The sequence below is a fragment of the Microtus pennsylvanicus genome, chromosome 9 (genome assembly GCF_037038515.1).
Source record: "Microtus pennsylvanicus isolate mMicPen1 chromosome 9, mMicPen1.hap1, whole genome shotgun sequence".
In the NCBI taxonomy this organism is placed as follows: Eukaryota; Metazoa; Chordata; class Mammalia; order Rodentia; family Cricetidae; genus Microtus; species Microtus pennsylvanicus.
Genome location: NC_134587.1, coordinates 12,589,723 through 12,607,912, shown reverse-complemented (window position 1 = coordinate 12,607,912; position 18,190 = coordinate 12,589,723). Strand labels below are relative to the sequence as shown.

At 43.5% G+C, this 18,190-nt stretch overlaps 1 protein-coding gene across 2 annotated transcripts in view; it reads left to right on the top strand.

The window, feature by feature from the left end:
- The window catches only part of Myo3b (myosin IIIB), a 283,449-nt gene that overhangs the window by 112,651 nt on the left and 152,608 nt on the right, over positions 1-18,190 (top strand). For both annotated transcript variants that reach the window (XM_075984938.1, XM_075984937.1), the window contains exons 9-12: positions 1,136-1,291; positions 14,009-14,105; positions 15,063-15,179; positions 15,778-15,882. In XM_075984938.1, coding sequence (XP_075841053.1) covers positions 1,136-1,291; positions 14,009-14,105; positions 15,063-15,179; positions 15,778-15,882 — 475 coding nt within the window. The remainder of the gene's footprint in view (positions 1-1,135; positions 1,292-14,008; positions 14,106-15,062; positions 15,180-15,777; positions 15,883-18,190) is intronic.

The following is an 18,190-nucleotide window of genomic DNA, read 5'->3' as shown; positions in this document are numbered from 1 at the left end:
GAGGAGGAATGGGAAAGTGTTTTGAAGTGAAAACTGCAAAGCTTGAAGCTCTGTGTAAACCTGACACCTGGGGATTGCCATGAAGGATGTAGCTTAAATGCTCTGTCCAAGATGCTCAGAAGGTCCTGACTGCTTCTGACTGTCAGGGCGCTCGGGCTGCTGCTGCTGGCATGCCTCTGTGGGAAAAAGCTCAGCTGTCGCTGACATTGAGTGGGCAGAAGGGCATTCTGTATTTATCCCGAGTCTCCAGTGCTAGCTTGAAACTGAAGGATGCTGAAATTTCCTCCTCTGACTCAGGGCAGCTACTCAGAATAGAAGGACGAGGGTAACTGGAGTGGTATTCATCAGGTTCCACTTCACTAGAGATTTCCGTGTGTCAAGACCATGTTAGCACAGAGCAAGCAGCCACAGATATCGAATCATTGTTTTCTTTAGACAGGTCATTGAATCCAAAAGAGAAAACCATTCTTAGGTGTGTGGTTCTAAGCAATCTAGTGCAGAGGGATTTAAATGGAACCTGAGCTTTTACCATTTCGAGTAGACTTTTTGTTCCCATTTTGCAGAATTCCATCAAAATTCTTCAGAATTGTGTGCTAGTCACTTCCTGTTTTGGGACTTCTCTGTTCTCTCAGAAAACATTAGAAATCAATGGCTGGGCTTTTCTCTTCCTTGCAGGTTCATTTCTTTCCTTACAAACTCCTAAACAACCACCCCAAGCCCTGCACACCACCAAATAAGAACATCTCCATGAGAGTAGTTGCGGTGATAGATCTTAATCCTATATGCCCCCAAGATAAAGTTCCTTCTCTTGAAAATGTTTTTCTGTAATGAAAAATCAGACGGACATTTTTCTAAGCATTCTGTTTTTCCAATGTTTTAAATACTTGAAAATAAATCGAGGGTAAAATTTATTGAGCGTTTAATATTTACTTATGCCAATCTAAAGTAGGTTTCTGATCTTTTTAACTAATCAAATCAATAGAATTTTTCCACTTTCTGGCACATATTTCAGAGGAAAGAGCTGTTTGGGGCTAGTGATTGAGTGTGCCACCAGGATTCCTCTCTCTTGTATCCCCAGGGAAAGAGAATGTCAAATGTTTTACTTTTGAATTATCTGTTGATTTTTTACAAACAGGTGTCTTATTAAGGATTTTGAAAAGAGGCCTTCGGTCACCCATCTCCTGGACCACCCGTTCATTAAAGGAACTCAAGACAAGGTTTTGTTTCTGCAAAAACAGCTGGCCAATGTGCTCCGAGACCAGAAACGTCTGAACCCTGTTGCTAAAACCAGGTATGGTTCTGTGCATTCATCGCTCTGACGTCCTCCTTTGGGTATTTGGGAGGAGGGCATGGCTGTGCTTTGCTTTGCTCTACATCTTGATTGGTAACAACCATATCTTCGGGTTTTCTCAGAGTTTCATTTGTGTATCGTTAAGCATGTCCTGTGGATGAATAGGCAGGATTCAAAAACTGCCTATCTGAATTCTTGTGACTAATTTGCCAAATAGTTAAGATCTCATTGTCCTCGTGTCAGTTAGCATTCATTAAAAATGGAGTTACCTTTAATATAAATGTAAATGTTAATTTAGTATAAATGTAACTGTTACATTTAGTATAACTGATTGTTACATTTAGTATAGCTCTAACTGTTACATTTAGTATAACTGTAACTGTTACATTTAGTATAGCTGTAATGGTTACATTAGTTACAGTTAGTCACTGTTACATTTAGTATAGCTGTAATGGTTACATTTAGTTACTGTAACTGTTACATTTAGTATAGCTGTACTGGTTACATTTAGCTACATTTAGTATAACTGTTACAATTAGTACAGCTGTAACTGTTGCATTTAGTTACATTTATTATAACTGTAACCATTACATTTAGTTACATTTAGTATAATTGTAGCTGTAAAGCAGCCTTGGCTAAAATATGTTAAGACGTCTTGACCTGGCTACTGGGGAGCAAGGAGCAGACGTGGACTCTACAAACAGGCCATGGAAAGCGTGTGGATTAAAGGCCAGAGACCTTTTCTTGGATGGGCTCTGAGCCCGTTCTCTCTTTAGTTTTTTAAAAAATCTGTAGGGACATTCTGGTTTTCTTCTTCATGTATTTTGTCTATACTATCTAAAGCAACCAGGACTTCTACATGGCTCTATCCCACCCCTTCCCTCAGATTTTTAAAGGGCAGATCTTATTTAATGTCTATTTTTAGGGAATGGGAGGAAGTCTTTAAAACTATTCTGCATATATCTCTAAGAAGCAGATCTTTGATTTCTGTCCAGAGGGTGGCAGAGTTTCTCTTTAAGAAAAAAAAAATTAATTGCAAACAAGCCTCCTCTGCCCAGCAATTACTTGGTTTTTATATCTGGTCAGAATGCAGATAAGCACCAGTCCAGTATTATTAAAAGAACACTCAAAGTGCCAGATGTGAAGACAATCAAACAGCAAAGTCAGTTCTGGAGATAGCCCTGCATTCTGCAGAAGGCTGTTTACAAACCAAAAGCAAAAGCCAGGTTTGCCAGAGATGGTATTTCAAGGTGACTGTGTTGTGCTGATTTTCTCCATTGTCACAGGTTTGCTCTTAGGATAATGCAAAGCAAATATTTTCCTATTATTCCAGGGCCACTTCTGTGTCTGTGGCTAGGGACAGGGCAGAGAGACACAGACATTCCTGTGACTCTGTTCCTTTTGAGATGGTAGGAACTCGTGCTTACGGCCAGGGAAATCAAAAGCCCCCTTTCCTCTAGCTCTGAACATGAGCTTCCTCCACACAGTCACACACACCACCAAAATGAAGACAAAATACAAATACCCGTGGACCAAGCCTAATGAAACCCTCAATTGCTGAGGTTCGACCCAGCTTCTCATTTGGTTTGATCAAAGGTCCCTTATCCAATGACTTCTAAGACGGCTTCTAGACTTACCAAGCACAGAACTACTGCCCAAGTCTGCCTGTCCAGTTCTACATTCTCTTTTTAAATACTTTTCCCCTTAGAAAACAGTGGTTCAATGTATACCCAGGCCATTGCTCTAAGTTCTCTTTCTCTTTGCCAAGTCTTTTGATGTCAACCGTCTGGTGGGTGGCAAAGTTTTTTTTTTCCCCACAGAGTCCTTGTAATCTCCAGTTTCATTCCCCCATAGTTTGTGTCCCTCTGAACAGTCATTTGAAAAAATACAACCTCACAGACATGTACAAAATGTTGCACCAGCCTTTTCCTTAAGGGGTAGGGAAACGAATTCCAAAGGGACCACAGTGTAATCGACACTTACTCTACCATGACCCTGGCTTAGCAACTGGCAAGGTGTTGGCTATATAGATGTTTTCTGAACCCATCAGGAAAGGCTCTCCGCTGTCATTTGTGACTGGTGAGCCAATCTATCTACAGCTGTGAGTTTCCAGTAAAGGTGGAGAAAAGAAAGACTAACAGAGGCGAGAGCACAGATGATTGAGAAAATGGCCCCCTCATTTCTCTGCAAGGATGCTCACACAGCAGGCAGGGAGATTTGATGATTAAAACCATCAGCTCTGTCAGATTTGAGCTGTTAACTCAGCCACTTGCTGGGAAAGTTCCTTAACTTTTTCTTCTTCGGAAGTTTCTTCTATAGAACGGGGATTATTTTGAGGGTGGATTGAATCTACACACAAAAGGTTAGGATGGCTCTAACTACAGTGTCAACTGCCAATAAATGTTGGTATAGATGAAATATCTGTGCATAGTCTCTTTGGAGTCCTTCATTTCTTTACAATACTAGTCTTAGGATTTTTATTGTTCTGATGAAACTCTACTACTCAAGCCAACTTGGGGGAGGAAAGGGTTTATTTTACTTACTCCTAATTGTCACTGTTCGTCATCAGAGGCACTGAGGACAGGAGCTCAAACAGGGCAGGAACCTGGGGGCTGGAACTGGTGCAGAGGCCATGGAGGGGTGCTGCTTACTGGATTGGTCCTTGTGACTTGCTCAGCCTGCTTCCTCAAACCTCCAGCTCAGGGATGGCACCATTCACTGAGCTGGATGCCCCCCCCACACACACACACATCAGTCACTAACTAAGAAAACACCCTCAAGACTTGCCTACAGTCCAATCCTATGGAGGCATTTTCTCATTCTCGGATGACTCTAGCCTGTGTCCACTTGACATAAAGTCAAGAATTACCTTTCTCTTGCCCTTCAGCTGTGAAAATCTGTCTTTACCTTATCAAGGAAGATCATGGAAGTAAATAGTAAGGAAGCACTAAAGGTTAAAAATATTGATTTCTATCTCTTACCCCAAATCAAATTTATTCATTTATTCTTTGTAGAGACATTTACATGTGTAGGTGTCAAGCCCCAAGCTGAGCAGAGGAACTCCAAAGGCAAACCAGATCTGGTTCCTGATAAAGTGCTAATAGCCTTTGTGCCACGCAGACAGGAATCAGAGAAAACAGTGGTTCTCAATCTGTGGGCTGTGACCCCTTTGGCAAACCTCTATCTCCAAAAATACTTACATTACAATTCATAACGGTAGCAAAATTACATTTATGAAATAGCAGCAAAAGCAATTTTATGGTTGGGGTCGCCACACCATGAAGAACCGCACTAAAGGATTGCAGCATTCGGAAGGCTGAGGACCACTGAGATAAGAGCAGAGTATTGGGATAAGGAAAGCCTGCGCTCCCCCACCATATCCCTGGGAAAGGGTACCTAAGTTAGCCTGGGCTTGGGATGTCTGGGAAGACATTAAAGAGAAAAATCAAGGGACTTCTCCAGGAAGTGGCTGAGCTAGGGTGTAACTCTGGCAGAGCCAATGGTTTCACATGTCCCTACCTGCTACAGGACCATCATTGCAGAAAAAGAGTGGGGGCTTATCATCTCAGCTCCATTATGCTTGGTTCTTCTCTTTGTTCAGAAATCATAACTGGCAGGGTGATGAACCTTGAACAGGATTCTGAAGATCAAATAGCAGGTGGACAGGAAGGAAGCTACTGAGAGAGGAAGCAGGGACCTGGGCTGGAGAAGGGGGAATCCTGTGAATCGTCTGGCAGCCTTGGAGCTTTGTGTGGGTCAGGAGGCAGGGCGGAAGTAAGGGGAGATCAGGTCCATAGACCCGAGCACCTCAGACTTGTGCCTTAGATAGAGAGGGCCGGTATGTGTTCTAGATTGTTCTGATAGCAGACAGTAGAATGGGGTGGCGGCAAGACTGGAGACACATACTGACCAATCTCAATACTTTAACACTACTTCTACATAGCTGTCTCTATAGCTAAATTTAGATAGGGATTTTGGTTTATGTGCAAAGGATCCCATCAAGCGCTGGATTCCCATAAAGCTGCTGCATGCAGAAGAGGTACTGTTTAGACCCACAAGAGCTAAGATGGCCTCACAACTCAGGCCCTTCTCCATGCATGGTGCACTTTCTGCTGCATTATGACCAATGCCGCATGATGCCTAGCCTTGCTCCTATACTCTTGAATGTCGATCCTGTCTGTTCATCATAACAGAGATAACTACTTATCCACAGTGTTATTGCCCAGCGTTACCTTCTGTCTCTCACTGTGAGGGCGGGGGGATTGTGTATCCTGCTCCCTTCTGCCTTTCCAGCCTTTGCTCACCTTATGCATGGAAAACTTCAGTGTGAGAGAAATACACACTTCTAAAGTGGAGGACCATCAGGTACAAGCGATAACAGAAGAAGCAGAAAGCAAAAGGAGTCAGGTGCTAAGGAGGAGGAGTATGGATGCTACACAGGGAGGTAGGTTAGGGAGACCAAGGTTGGCACGGCAGAGGGGTGCAGAAGGATCACCGTCCCTGGCACAGTGATCAAATGGAGCTAAGTTTGGCTTAGGGCTGACACAGCTTATGCTCAGCAGCAGCAGCAGCCTCATTCTCTCCTAGCTGACTCTATAAATCCCACTGCTACATGGAAATGGGAGGCACTTTACAGAGACGCTGCCTGGTAGCCTGTATTCCCCCTTCCCCATTCCAGAGACCCTAAGCAATCAGGCACCAGAGATAACACATTCCACATGATGGACACTCATTATCTAAAGGACCAAGCCTTTCCCCTTCCCTACATATATCTAATTTAGGCACAGCAGCTAAGAATATATGATGTATACTCTCTCAGAGGAGGTAAGAATTTCTCAGCATCTATAGACAACAATTTAAGGCCCCTGTGTCTCTTAATTCGTCAGGGATGCTTTTAAACCATTTAATTTTTCGGTGACACCAGTCCCTATTTCCCCAACCTTCAAAATGTCGTCTTTCCCAAATCCACTTCGCAAACCCATGAATTTATCAGTATGGCCTCTCCACATTAGATCAGAGCGGTAGACTCACAAACGTAAGCCTTACCACTTCACAAGAGTCACTGGGAGAGAAAACCTCTCTCTGGAATGTGATGGAGGCAGGAAAGGCCCTGGGTGGCTGCGTTGTGACCATGACCTCAGCTGTGAGCCTCAGAAAAAATGACAAGCTCTAGTGTGTCCTGCCCCTGTAGGTGGCAAGGGGCTTGCTGAGCTGACAAAGGTCTACTCTAACTATTATTTGCTAGGAGAATTTAGTAACAGCTATTTTTCCCTGTTATGCTTAATGGCTTTTGGGTTCTACTTTTGTAAATTGCCCGAGGCTGATTAAAACAATGGCTTCGGTTGTTCTGATTTCTTTTCAGCTTGCCATGGTGACCTTTAAAAATGGATTTCTCACTACTTTCCTGCCAAGCTTTTCCCAGTCAGTCTTGCAAACGTGTATGTGCATATACACACATGTGTACACTGTGTATCCATATGCCCGTGGGCTCCTGGTTCTCATGTAAATGAAAACCTCCTGAATGATCCCATAAAATGCTATGGATGTTCCCCACACAGAAGCTAAATATCTTCCTATCTGCCCGACAGAGAAGAAATAAATCTGTACCTTGATATAATTAGTATTACCACCACCCCCCTTCTTTCTCCGCTATGAGAATGAACTATAGTTAATTTTCTGCTTTTTGTCACTTACCCTTGCTGCTGTCTGGGGAAAGTAGAAATATTATCAAATACTTTTTAATATGATTGATAATACAATGCCAACTTATTAGAATTATGGTCAAAATTGCATAGGTGAAAAATAGGCAGTTATTATAACAATTTCTGCTCAAACAGTTTTCTCTTTTTAAGTCTGTGTACTTGCTTGAAGTTATAAGTTATTGGGTCAACATGTAGATCATGGAGCCATGGGCTCTGAACTCGACTGGTATCTAGTTTTAGTGTCTGTATTTGACTCACAATAGAAGTGATAGAATAGAGTCCCATGGGGGAGCTGTGCTGGTTTGTCTCCAACTTGTTGTGGGGTTGTGTAGTATAGTCAAATGAGATGGCCCGTTCTCTTTGACCCTGAATCCGGGGTATACTGAAGTGGGAGTGATTTGGATGGATGACTTGATATCACAGACTGATGGACCTCTCTCCTCAGTCTTGAGTGATGCTTGCCTCACTGTTTGCAACCATTGACTATGGTGATAAGTGATGGTCTCTGTCCGTAATTATAGAAGCCTTCGGCCATAGTCATTGAGCCTGGGTCCTCTTCCTCATCTCCTCTCTTCTTGTAGTGATATTTCATTTGTATTTTAATAAATAAAGCTTGCCTGAAGATCAGAGAGTAAAACAACTGCCCTGGTCAGCCTTACAGACCAGGCAGTGGTGTCACACACCTTTAATCCCAGCAGCCACACTAGTCTGCCATAGAAACCAGGCAGTAGTGGTGCCTTCCTTTAATCCCAGCTGTAGAGAGGAATATTAGATGGAGGAGACAGCTCTGAGACATGGACACAGTCTCATTCGGAGATTCCTAGAGGCAGGATCGCCATTTCAGACAGTGGCTGGCTGTTTTGCTTTTCTGGCCTTCAGGTTGAACCCCGATATCTGTCTCTGGGTTTTTATTAATCATACTACATCTTCTTTACCCCTTGTCCTGCTCTACCACATGAGGTGAGGAATGAAGCTGGGGTTCGTTTAGCAATTGCTGCAGGTGACCTCACAGTTTATTTCTCTTACACAGTTAAGCCCAGCACAACTTTGAAGAGACTTTTCCATCAGATCACATCAGAGCTTAGGCATAGCTACATAGGAACTCCCCTGCAAAACAGCAAAGCACTGTGACCCTTACGATGAGCATCCGTTCTATTGACTGAGAGACAGCGCTCAGGGTAAGGGCCTAGGGAGGAGGGATTAACAAGCATAAGGACGGATTCTGTTGGTAGATGGTGTAAAGAGCACAGGACCTGCTTCATAAGGATGGGTTCCGTTCACTGAGAGACTAAGCTCAGGATGAGGATCTAAACCATACCGGATACTGGGGGATTCAGGAAGGTTGGTGTCATAGGATCTCCAGGTTTTCAGACAATATACACTCTAACCTTCTGGGTAACCAGGCATCAGCCACATTCCTGCTATGAAGAAAATAGGCCTGCCTGTTCAACCAGCCTGCTTACTCCAGTTTTTTCTCTAAGCTGTGCCGCTTACATGATACAAGCATTTTGGTTGGTTGGGTTTTACTTGTTTGTTTTTTGTCAAGACAAGTTTTTTCTGTGTAGCCTTTGCTGTCCTGGAACTCTCTCTATAGACCAGGCTGGCCTCAAGATTGCAGAGATCCACCTGCCTCTGCCTCCCATGTACTGGGATTAAAGGCGTGCGCCACCAACTCCCGGCCAAACCCAAGTAATTTTTTTCTTTTATTTTTTAAAAAGAAAACAAACAAATTATCTTTTTTCATTTTACATACCAATCCCAGTTCCTACGTCCTGTCCTCCTCCCGTTCCTTCCATTTGACCCTCACCCCACCCCCATTCCCTTCTCAGAGAGGGTAAGGCACACTGCTTTGGGGAAGGTTCAAGGCCCTCCATACTATATCTAGGCTGAGCAAGGTATCCATCCAAACAGAATGAAACTCAGGTATTTTCAAGCTGAAGATCTGTAATTTTTGTATTAAACAAGGATTTAGAAAGACTTGTTAGCAGATGCTGTTCTCGAGTTATGACGCTAGGTGGAGCCTCAGAGTTTTAGAAAATCTGAGTTTGTAGTCACTGGTAAGAACAAACCATTCGAGAACACAGAAAAATAAACCAAAGTTAATCTTGTTGATTTTAACTAAAATTAGAGAAACATGAACATTTTTATAACTTCATCTAAAGTCTAGGATTTTTTTCAAGAAATAAGCATTGGGATCAGCGTTTCTAGCTCTCCAAACCCCTCAGGAGGAAAGTGAAGCAGGCACCCTTTTCAATGGATCACTACTGAAGATGAGTGTGTGGGCATGTGTGTATGTGAGTGTGCACGTGTGTGCATGTGTGTATGTGAGTGTGCACGTGTGTGCATGTGTATGTGTGAGTGTGCATGTGTGTGCATGTGTGTATGTGAGTGTGCACGTGTGTGCATGTGTATATGTGAGTGTGCATGTGTGTGCATGTGTATATATGAGTGTGCATGTGTGTGTATGTGAGTGTGCACGTGTGTGCATGTGTATATGTGAGTACGCATGTGTGTGCATGTGTATATGTGAGTGTGCATATGTATATGTGAGTGTGCATGTGTATATGTGAGTGCATGTGTGTGCATGTGTATGTGTGAGTGTGCATGTATGTGTATGTGTGAGTGTGCATGTATGTGTATGTGTGAGTGTGCATGTGTGTGCATGTGTGTGCATGTGTGTGCATGTGTATATATGAGTGTGCATGTGTGTGCATGTGTGTATGTGAGTGTGCACGTGTGTGCATGTGTATATGTGAGTATGCATGTGTGTGCATGTGTATATGTGAGTGTGCATATGTATATGTGAGTGTGCATGTGTATATGTGAGTGCATGTGTGTGCATGTGTATGTGTGAGTGTGCATGTATGTGTATGTGTGAGTGTGCATGTATGTGTATGTGTGAGTGTGCATGTGTGTGCATGTGTATATATGAGTGTGCATGTGTGTGCATGTGTATATATGAGTGTGCATGTGTGTGCATGTGTGTATGTGAGTGTGCACGTGTGTGCATGTGTATATGTGAGTATGCATGTGTGTGCATGTGTATATGTGAGTGTGCATATGTATATGTGAGTGTGCATGTGTATATGTGAGTGCATGTGTGTGCATGTGTATGTGTGAGTGTGCATGTATGTGTATGTGTGAGTGTGCATGTATGTGTATGTGTGAGTGTGCATGTATGTGTATGTGTGAGTGTGCATGTGTGTGCATGTATGTATACATGTATATGTATCTATGCATGTGCATATGTGTGTGCATGTGTATAAGAGAGTGAGTGTGTGTGTGTGTGTGTGTGTCATTGAAAAAGTGAAATGGTCTTTATCATAGCAGAACTATCTTGTATTGGCACTAACTTCTAGATTGCCAACTACAATCTTGAGCAAATCTAACTCTAAGGATTAAATTGCCCATCAGTAGGAGAGAAGGCCACACAGTGCTAATAATAGTAATTAAAATATCTTTTTCAACTTGTTTTGCTAAAATCCTTGTGGGAAGATTTTGATGAGATCCAAGCTTGTCGGCGTGGTTCTCGGAGATGGGTGTGTGACATAGACAGCAGACAGATACACTGTCGGAGCTATAGACAATCTGCTGGTGGGCTTGGAAAGACACCAGTTTGAATCTTGGTGGTGTCTAACTGTGTCTGTGCACACTGAGAATCAACTTCATGCTAGAATCAATTATTTGTGAGATTGCGGCTGAGGTTTACAAGGGCTTTCATCTGTATCTGCCTGCACAAGCACTGTTTAGCTTGAAGGACAGACATGGGTCCAGGCTAGCAGTGGTGGGAGGAAGCACACTGGCTTGCTGGGATCTCAAGTTCTGATTTCTTTACCTACCTGCCCCTGAGCCTTCACTTCCCACAATCCTTAGCTGCTCAAGCATTCCATCCTGAGTAGTTGCCTTTAAGTGGAGACACAGGTGGAGGATACTTAGATACTTACTCCACCTTAACAGAAGCATCTCTGTGTATCACACATGTGCCTTAAGCCCTTGGAAGCCAATAGAGGGCAGCAGATCCCTAGAACAGCAGTTACAAATGGTTGTGAGCTGCCCTGTGGGTGCTGGGAATGGAACCAGGGTCCTCTACAAGAGCAGCCAGTCCCCTTAACTGCTGAGCCATCTCTCCAGACTCTTGCCAACTTTGTCAGATAGTTTATTTCACACAGTTTCTAGGCATAATTAAGGAAAGAGGTAAGCTGGCTGAAGTTAATACAATGAGAATTCAGTTACTATATTAAAAAGTTGAGGGCTTTTTCTTTATGTTGAACTTTAAGGGGGAAAACTTGGGCTTATATAGAGGGGATTTGGGGTAGAAGTATGCACTGTCCTGGTATTTTATTTACTAAAGAGTGCAGATGGAAGCTTTTAGGAACAGTGAAAATTAGCATTCCCTGTCCTGTTCCCTTTTCATGAGCCAAGGTCTCTTTGTAACCCAGACTGACTGGGAGCTCCTAATATAGTCCAGAATAGTCTTGAACTCCTGACCCTCCACTTCAGCCTCCCAATTTCTGAGTTTACACCTGTGCATTACCAAACCTGACTCAGAGAATGTACTTCAAACCAATCTAATTTCTTTATCTTTAAAAAAATAATTCTTATTTTATTTATTTTTGAGATGATCTCCCTATGTAACCTTGGCTGACCTGGAACACACTCTGTAGACCAGGTTGGCCTCCACAGAGATTTGCCTGCCTCTGCCTCTTGAGTGCTGGGATTAAAGGCATGGACTGCAAATTTTATTATTTCAAATCATGTGTATGCATCGGTGTGTGCTCATGATTGCTAGTGTCTGCAGAAGTCAGAAGTGTCAGAGCCTCTGGAGTTGGAGTTTGCAGGCATGTGGGAGCTGCCTACTGTGAAATGGGTGCTGGGAAACAAAGTCAGGTCTTCTGGAAAAGCAGTCCACACTCAGTCACTGAGCTATCTTAACAGTTCCCAGTGTGGCTTCTCTTTGACATCTCCTACACGTAAAGACATAGACAAAGAAGATGTTCTGGTTAAACACTTATGAATGCCTAGCTTACTGATTTAGACTGAATAAAATGAAGCCCACATTTTATTTCAGACTTTTGCAATTAGACTGACTCCCATAGTGGAGATGGCTAATATGCTTTAGATGACCCTTCTAATCTGAAACTACCAGGGATGGGGACTGGGAAGGGAGGCCTTGGTGTAGCTGACTTGAAGGTGTTTTCCTCCCTACTTCCTCTGTGTGTGTAGCAAGGAGGAGATTACACGTGAAAATTCTGTGATTGTTGTACATGGTATTGTACAGCAAAACATTAGGCAAAACCAACTGTGGGACCCAGGGAGACAGAGCTACCATCAGAGGGTGACGCCCTTTAAACTGTGACAATATTGGGAATATGGCACCACCCAGGGAAACAGGATGCTACCCACAGGAGAACTGACAGGACATAGGAGAGCGTTTTATAGGTATAATGTAATGGTATTTTTGAGTCATGAAGAAGTTATGCAAAACTGTTGATTCCATATTTTGATAAGGGCCTAAGAGTAGTTCCTGATGCATTTTAAAATCCCGTTTGAATTTTTATACCAAAGATTGTGTGTGCTTTTCACAGCCACCTGCTCCGCGGATAGACCAGCTGGTTCCATTTAGAGGTGAAGAGGCCTGATTTGCTGCTGTTAAGAGAGTTTTTTGAGCGTCTCACTCATGGTTAGCCACTCTGAGACAGGGACCAATAGTTTCACAAGGAGAATTACCGGAGTGCCTACTTCAATTAATTCTTTTACTTAAGGAATTACATTTTGGGTTGGGATGTGGCGCAGTTGATAGGGGGCTTATGTGACTTACAGAGCGCTGGGTTTGATTGCCAGCACCAGGCAAACTGGGAGTGATGGTACATGTCTGTAATCCCAGCACTCAGGAGGCTGAGGCAGGAGGATCAGCAATGCAAGGTCCTTCTCTATTAACACAGTGAGTTCTAAGGGGTCAGCCCGGGAAGCATGAGACTTTGTTAAACAAACAAAGAAGCAAAAAACAAAACAAAACTTTGGAATACCAAATGGGATTTTTATTTATTGTCATTCAAATTTTTGAAATAGTTGGTAAGCAATGCCCCAAATAGGATTTTATAAGTATGGGCCTGAAAAGATGACTCAGTGGGTAAAAACACTTGTCACAGAAGCCCGATGACATGCACTCAACTCCTAGGACCTAGGTAGAAGAAAGAACTCACTCCTGAAGATGGCCTTCTGGCTTCCATGAGAGCCTGTGGACATACACGTGGACAAGTGTACTCATGCATAAGTATATGCTAACACAACAGATAAGGTTGGTTACAAAAACACATTTGCTAAGTAAAACTCCCAGAATATCAATTTTTATAATTCAACACACATAACCCACGTGTTGTCCACAGATGCATGCATGCATTTGACCAACACTTAGGAATAGGCTGAGAGATCGTCTCCAGAGAGCAGTCAGCTCACGAGAGGAGTTGTTCTGGGGAAAAGTCATAAAGCATTTTCAGGCAAGGTAAAATGCAAAACACGCTCAACTCTTTGGGTGCTGGCAGTCAGGTGGAGGGGACATCGGGAGAAGTAAGGCCCCACAGCTGTGGCTCAGTGGAAAGTCTATGCTCCAACAGGATGGAGAATGGTCTAGACGAGAGCTCTTGCCACTTAGTGTCGGGATTTTGGTTCCTTTTATACGAAGCATCGCACTGGGGCAAACCGCTTACCACACCGAGCAGGAAAAAAAAAAGTAGAAGACATCTCCTGAAAGTGCTGCAGCGGGAATTTAGGAAACAAAAAAGTATGTTTGGTGGCTCCACTTGGTAAAGCTCTTTACTCTGGTGGTGGTGGAAGAGAGACCCCCCCACCCCGTGGTGCCACAGGCAGAGGGTGGCGTCTAGATGGGCTTTGCTCTCACTGACGCTGAGGTCCCTGAATGGGTCGTGGGATGGGTTCCCAAGCGAGCCGCCCTCATCGCCCGCCTTCTTCCGCAGCATGCACTGTCTGGATGTTGATACTCTCTGCATGTTTCCAGGCACGAAAGGATGCATACCAGAAGACCCTGTCGAGTGGAGGATGCTGACAGACACTGCCTGGAGGATGATTTGGTCAATCTCGAGGTCCTGGATGAGGTACTGAATACGTAGTAGACTACTCTCTCATGGATGGTTTGTGTTCACACAGGGGGCTTGCCCCTTCTCTGGACAGCTTTCTAAAGTCATTCAAAAACTGTTTGGTTAACCATGCAGTGACGCTTAAGGAACATTCCATTCGGTGACTACGATTCTCTGTGTGCTTGTATATAAGTTTTGGAATGACGAAGAAAAAAAAGACCTCTAGTAAAGCCCCCTCTGTCATAGGCCTGACCAATGAAGCTCACCAACCTAAATTTATTTTCTATTTAATAAAAAAAAGATATTGCATTTTACCCTGAAGACAGTGTTTGTTTTTCATAAGGAGATGTTTCCTTCACAGAGATGGTGGCGTTATTATAGTTCACGTTTGAAATCATTCAGAGTACTTACCTTTGCTTGGGCTGTTAGTTAAGTTGAACCTGCATCTGTAGAGTCTACTGCTGGGGACCCTCGGCATCAGCCCTTCAGTCACTAATGTATAACAGCACAGTTCAATCCCATAGTCCCACAATCAAGACTTGAAGTGTAACTTTTGAGAAATGAAATTACTAGGGCTGGCAAGACGGCTCAGCTGGTAATACCAAGAGCGATTGCTGCTCTTCCAGATGCCCCCAGTTCGGGTCCCAGAACCTGGGGGATCTATTATGTATACAGTTAAATTTAATTATAACTAGAACCTTCTAATCGGACAAAGTCTGCCCCCTACCCAGCAACAAGTGACATCTTGGTTGGCTATCTCGATGCCTGTCAGCAACTCTTAATCATTTCAGCACATTCGTATGGCATCTTTTCAAGGCCTCTGTCACCCTTTCAGAGACTTAGAATCGTAAGAGTGTTAAGATTTGAACAGGTTGTCTTCATCTTTTTAGACTAAAGTGTGTAAGGGGTTCATTGCCGCTCTCAGCATCTCTGCCTCTACTGATGATGTTTCTCAAGGCTGTGTCCTCTTCCTAGGAAACAATCATCTACTGGCTGGAGAAGCGGTATGCAGATGCGCTGATCTACACCTATGTGGGGGATATTCTAATCGCCTTAAACCCCTTCCAGAATCTAAGCATATACTCTCCACAGGTGAGGAGGTTTAAAAGCATGTTTTGATCTTTGATGGGTAATGAAAATTCACAAGGCTGGGCTAGGGATGTAGCTCAGTGGTAGAGCAGTCGCTCAGCCTGTCCATTGCCCTGGGTTCAAACCCTGGCACTGGAAAAAGAAAATCAAACATGCAAGCAAAATAAAGTAGTATTACAGCTGTGAGGTCCATTGCCCATCATGGAGCTAATATCCCAAACTGTAGACAATAATCTAACATGAATGGAATTTTTATCTTTGGGAGAAACTTCTTAAAGCAAGCAGCAATAAAAGTTAATTATTGAATGCTTGTTACATGCCAAGCACTGGGTTGGGTCACTTCTCACCCTGTGAGACTAGAAAGCTGTAAATACTATGGCTTCTTCGGAAGAGGAAGAGGCAGAGCAGGGCAGTCAGTGACCCTTATCCTAGCTCGTGTAGCCAGCAACAGAGAACAGGGGTCAGAATATAGGCCTGTAGATCCCCAAGTCTTTCAGAAGCAGTGAAAACCCTTGTTCTTTGGGGTAATAGGTAATTAAAGCCTTAGATGGTCCAGGGAATGCTTGAAGGGTCCTTTAAATGAGCTGCATTTTCCCTCCAGTTTTCCAGGCTTTATCACGGGGTGAAGCGAGCCTCGAATCCTCCCCACATATTCGCATCAGCAGACAATGCTTATCAGTGTTTGGTCACTTTCAACAAAGACCAGGTAAGACTCGCCTTCCTCATCTGCCAGCTCACGAGGTGAAACATGGTCCGTTTGCCCGTTTCTGTTTGGATCTGAGGTTGTGGAGGCTAGCCTGAGGAAATGGGACCTGAGGTTGCGGAGGCTAGCCTGAGGAAATGGGACCTGAGGTTGTGGAGGCTAGCCTGAGGAAATGGGACCTGAGGTTGTGGAGGCTAGCCTGAGGAAATGGGACCTGAGGTTGTGGAGGCTAGCCTGAGGAAATGGGACCTGAGGTTGTGGAGGCTAGCCTGAGGAAATGGGACCTGAGGTTGCGGAGGCTAGCCTGAGGAAATGGGACCTGAGGTTGCGGAGGCTAGCCCGAGGAAAAGGGAAATGGAATTGCGGCACAGGGACACTGGATGCCTGAGAAGGACAAAACCCTTTTGAGATTCATAACACACAGGGAACACTCATTTTCTCTCGTGAAATGCAGTAAAGACATTTCTAATATGGACATAATGAGAACATAGGGCAGCCGCAACCTGATTACATGCAGTGGCTGTAATAAAAATGGGATATATAATGGCATAAATGAAATTCCCTCCTATTAACATCTCAGGATCTTCATGACTAGGCCCCTGTATGTGAAATACTGCACTCCCTAGACACCTGGCCATTTATCGTCTAGTTGCTGGGAAATTTGATGGGCCAGGGTTAAGACTGACAAACTTTAAGCTCAGTGTTAGTTAAACACAAACTTAACCCATAAATTTTAATTGTCTAGACTTCTAATTCACAGCATGGCTTATCCTGCCTTTCACTCCACCTCCATTTTGCTAGGTTTATATTCCTGTATTTCTGTCTTCTGTAAACAAATAGAGGGAACCTAATTTTTCAAGAAATTTTTATGAGAGCTTACTATGTATGTATTTCCAGAGACCAAAGAAATCTAACCTTTTGGGTCTGGGGAGCGTAGACAAAATTATTAGCAGTGTGTATTAGTTACTCTTCTGTTGCTGGGAGAAAACACCATGGCCAAGACAACCTCCGGAGGAAGAGTTTATTTGTCACGGTGGGAAAGTATGACAGCAAGCAAGCAGGCTGCTGGAGCAGCATCCGAGAGTGCTCGCCTCCAACAGCAAACACAGAGCAGAGAACAAACTAGAATCAGGCAGAACACTTTCACTCTCAGAGCTCCCTAGTGACAACACTCCTCCAGCAAGGCAATGCCTCCAAAACCTCCGGAACAGGGCCACGAGCTAGGGACCGAGTGTTCAAATGCCCTAAACTCTAAGGGACATTTCTCACTCAAACCACTGCACAACAAAATTCACGGAAGAGAGGTCTGCTGACATTAGAGATGACCTTCTCTGCATTATCATGGGGATTTAAAAGCTGTCCACAGATTTGCCAGAGAGGAAAGAAGTGGACAGAGCAGCATGAATTTCAAGTTAAAATGCTTGCCTGTTGGAAGGTTTATTTTTTTTTTTATTTTTTATTTGTCATGCTGCCCTCCCCATTTTGTTTCTGACATTGAATTGTGTGTTTTCCAACACTAAATGGTTTTTTTTCCCAGAATATTCTACAATTTAGGGCAATCCTGACACTCTGGAGTTAGCACAGACCCCGCAGGTTATAGGTTAATTTCAACAAAAATGCCCACATGTCAGATGCCGGCCACAAATGGAGTACCCAGGAGCCTCACACTCCTGCCAAGCCAAGGACAAGTTCAAGGGTTCCAATAATCCCCTCTCAGCCTGGCTAATTCAGTAGGACAACTCAAAGAATTAAGGAGAACACTAAATTTGTCTTGACTGGCATATTAGGTACAAACCAGGGCAACCATGTGGGAGACATGCGTGGAACAGGTGGAGGGAGGGGGTGGGAGCGTGTAGGATCCTGCCTTTCACCTGAGCACTCTCTCCCAGGACCTTCAATTCAACAGTCCCTAAACTCACTGAATCTCATTTGTTTAAGATATTTTATAACTCGGAGGCTCAACAGTTAAGAACACTGACTGCTCTTTCAGAGGACCCAAGTTCAATTCCCAGCACCCACGTGGTGGTTCACAATTGTCTGTAGCTGCAGTTCCAGGGAATTCAATGCCCTCACATAGACACTCATGTAGGCAAAACACCAATGCATAAACAATAAAAATAAACAAATCATTAAAAACAGTTTTTATAATTCAGGGAATAAGACCGAGATGAATATAGTCAAAGTCTATGATGTACTTGAAGAAAATTACCTTTGTGAAGCCCAACATTATGTGCAAGGAATAGATGCTCATAGAATATTTTAAATAATAAAATAAAATAGTTCTTTTCATTAAAAGTTTTTATTGAGCTCA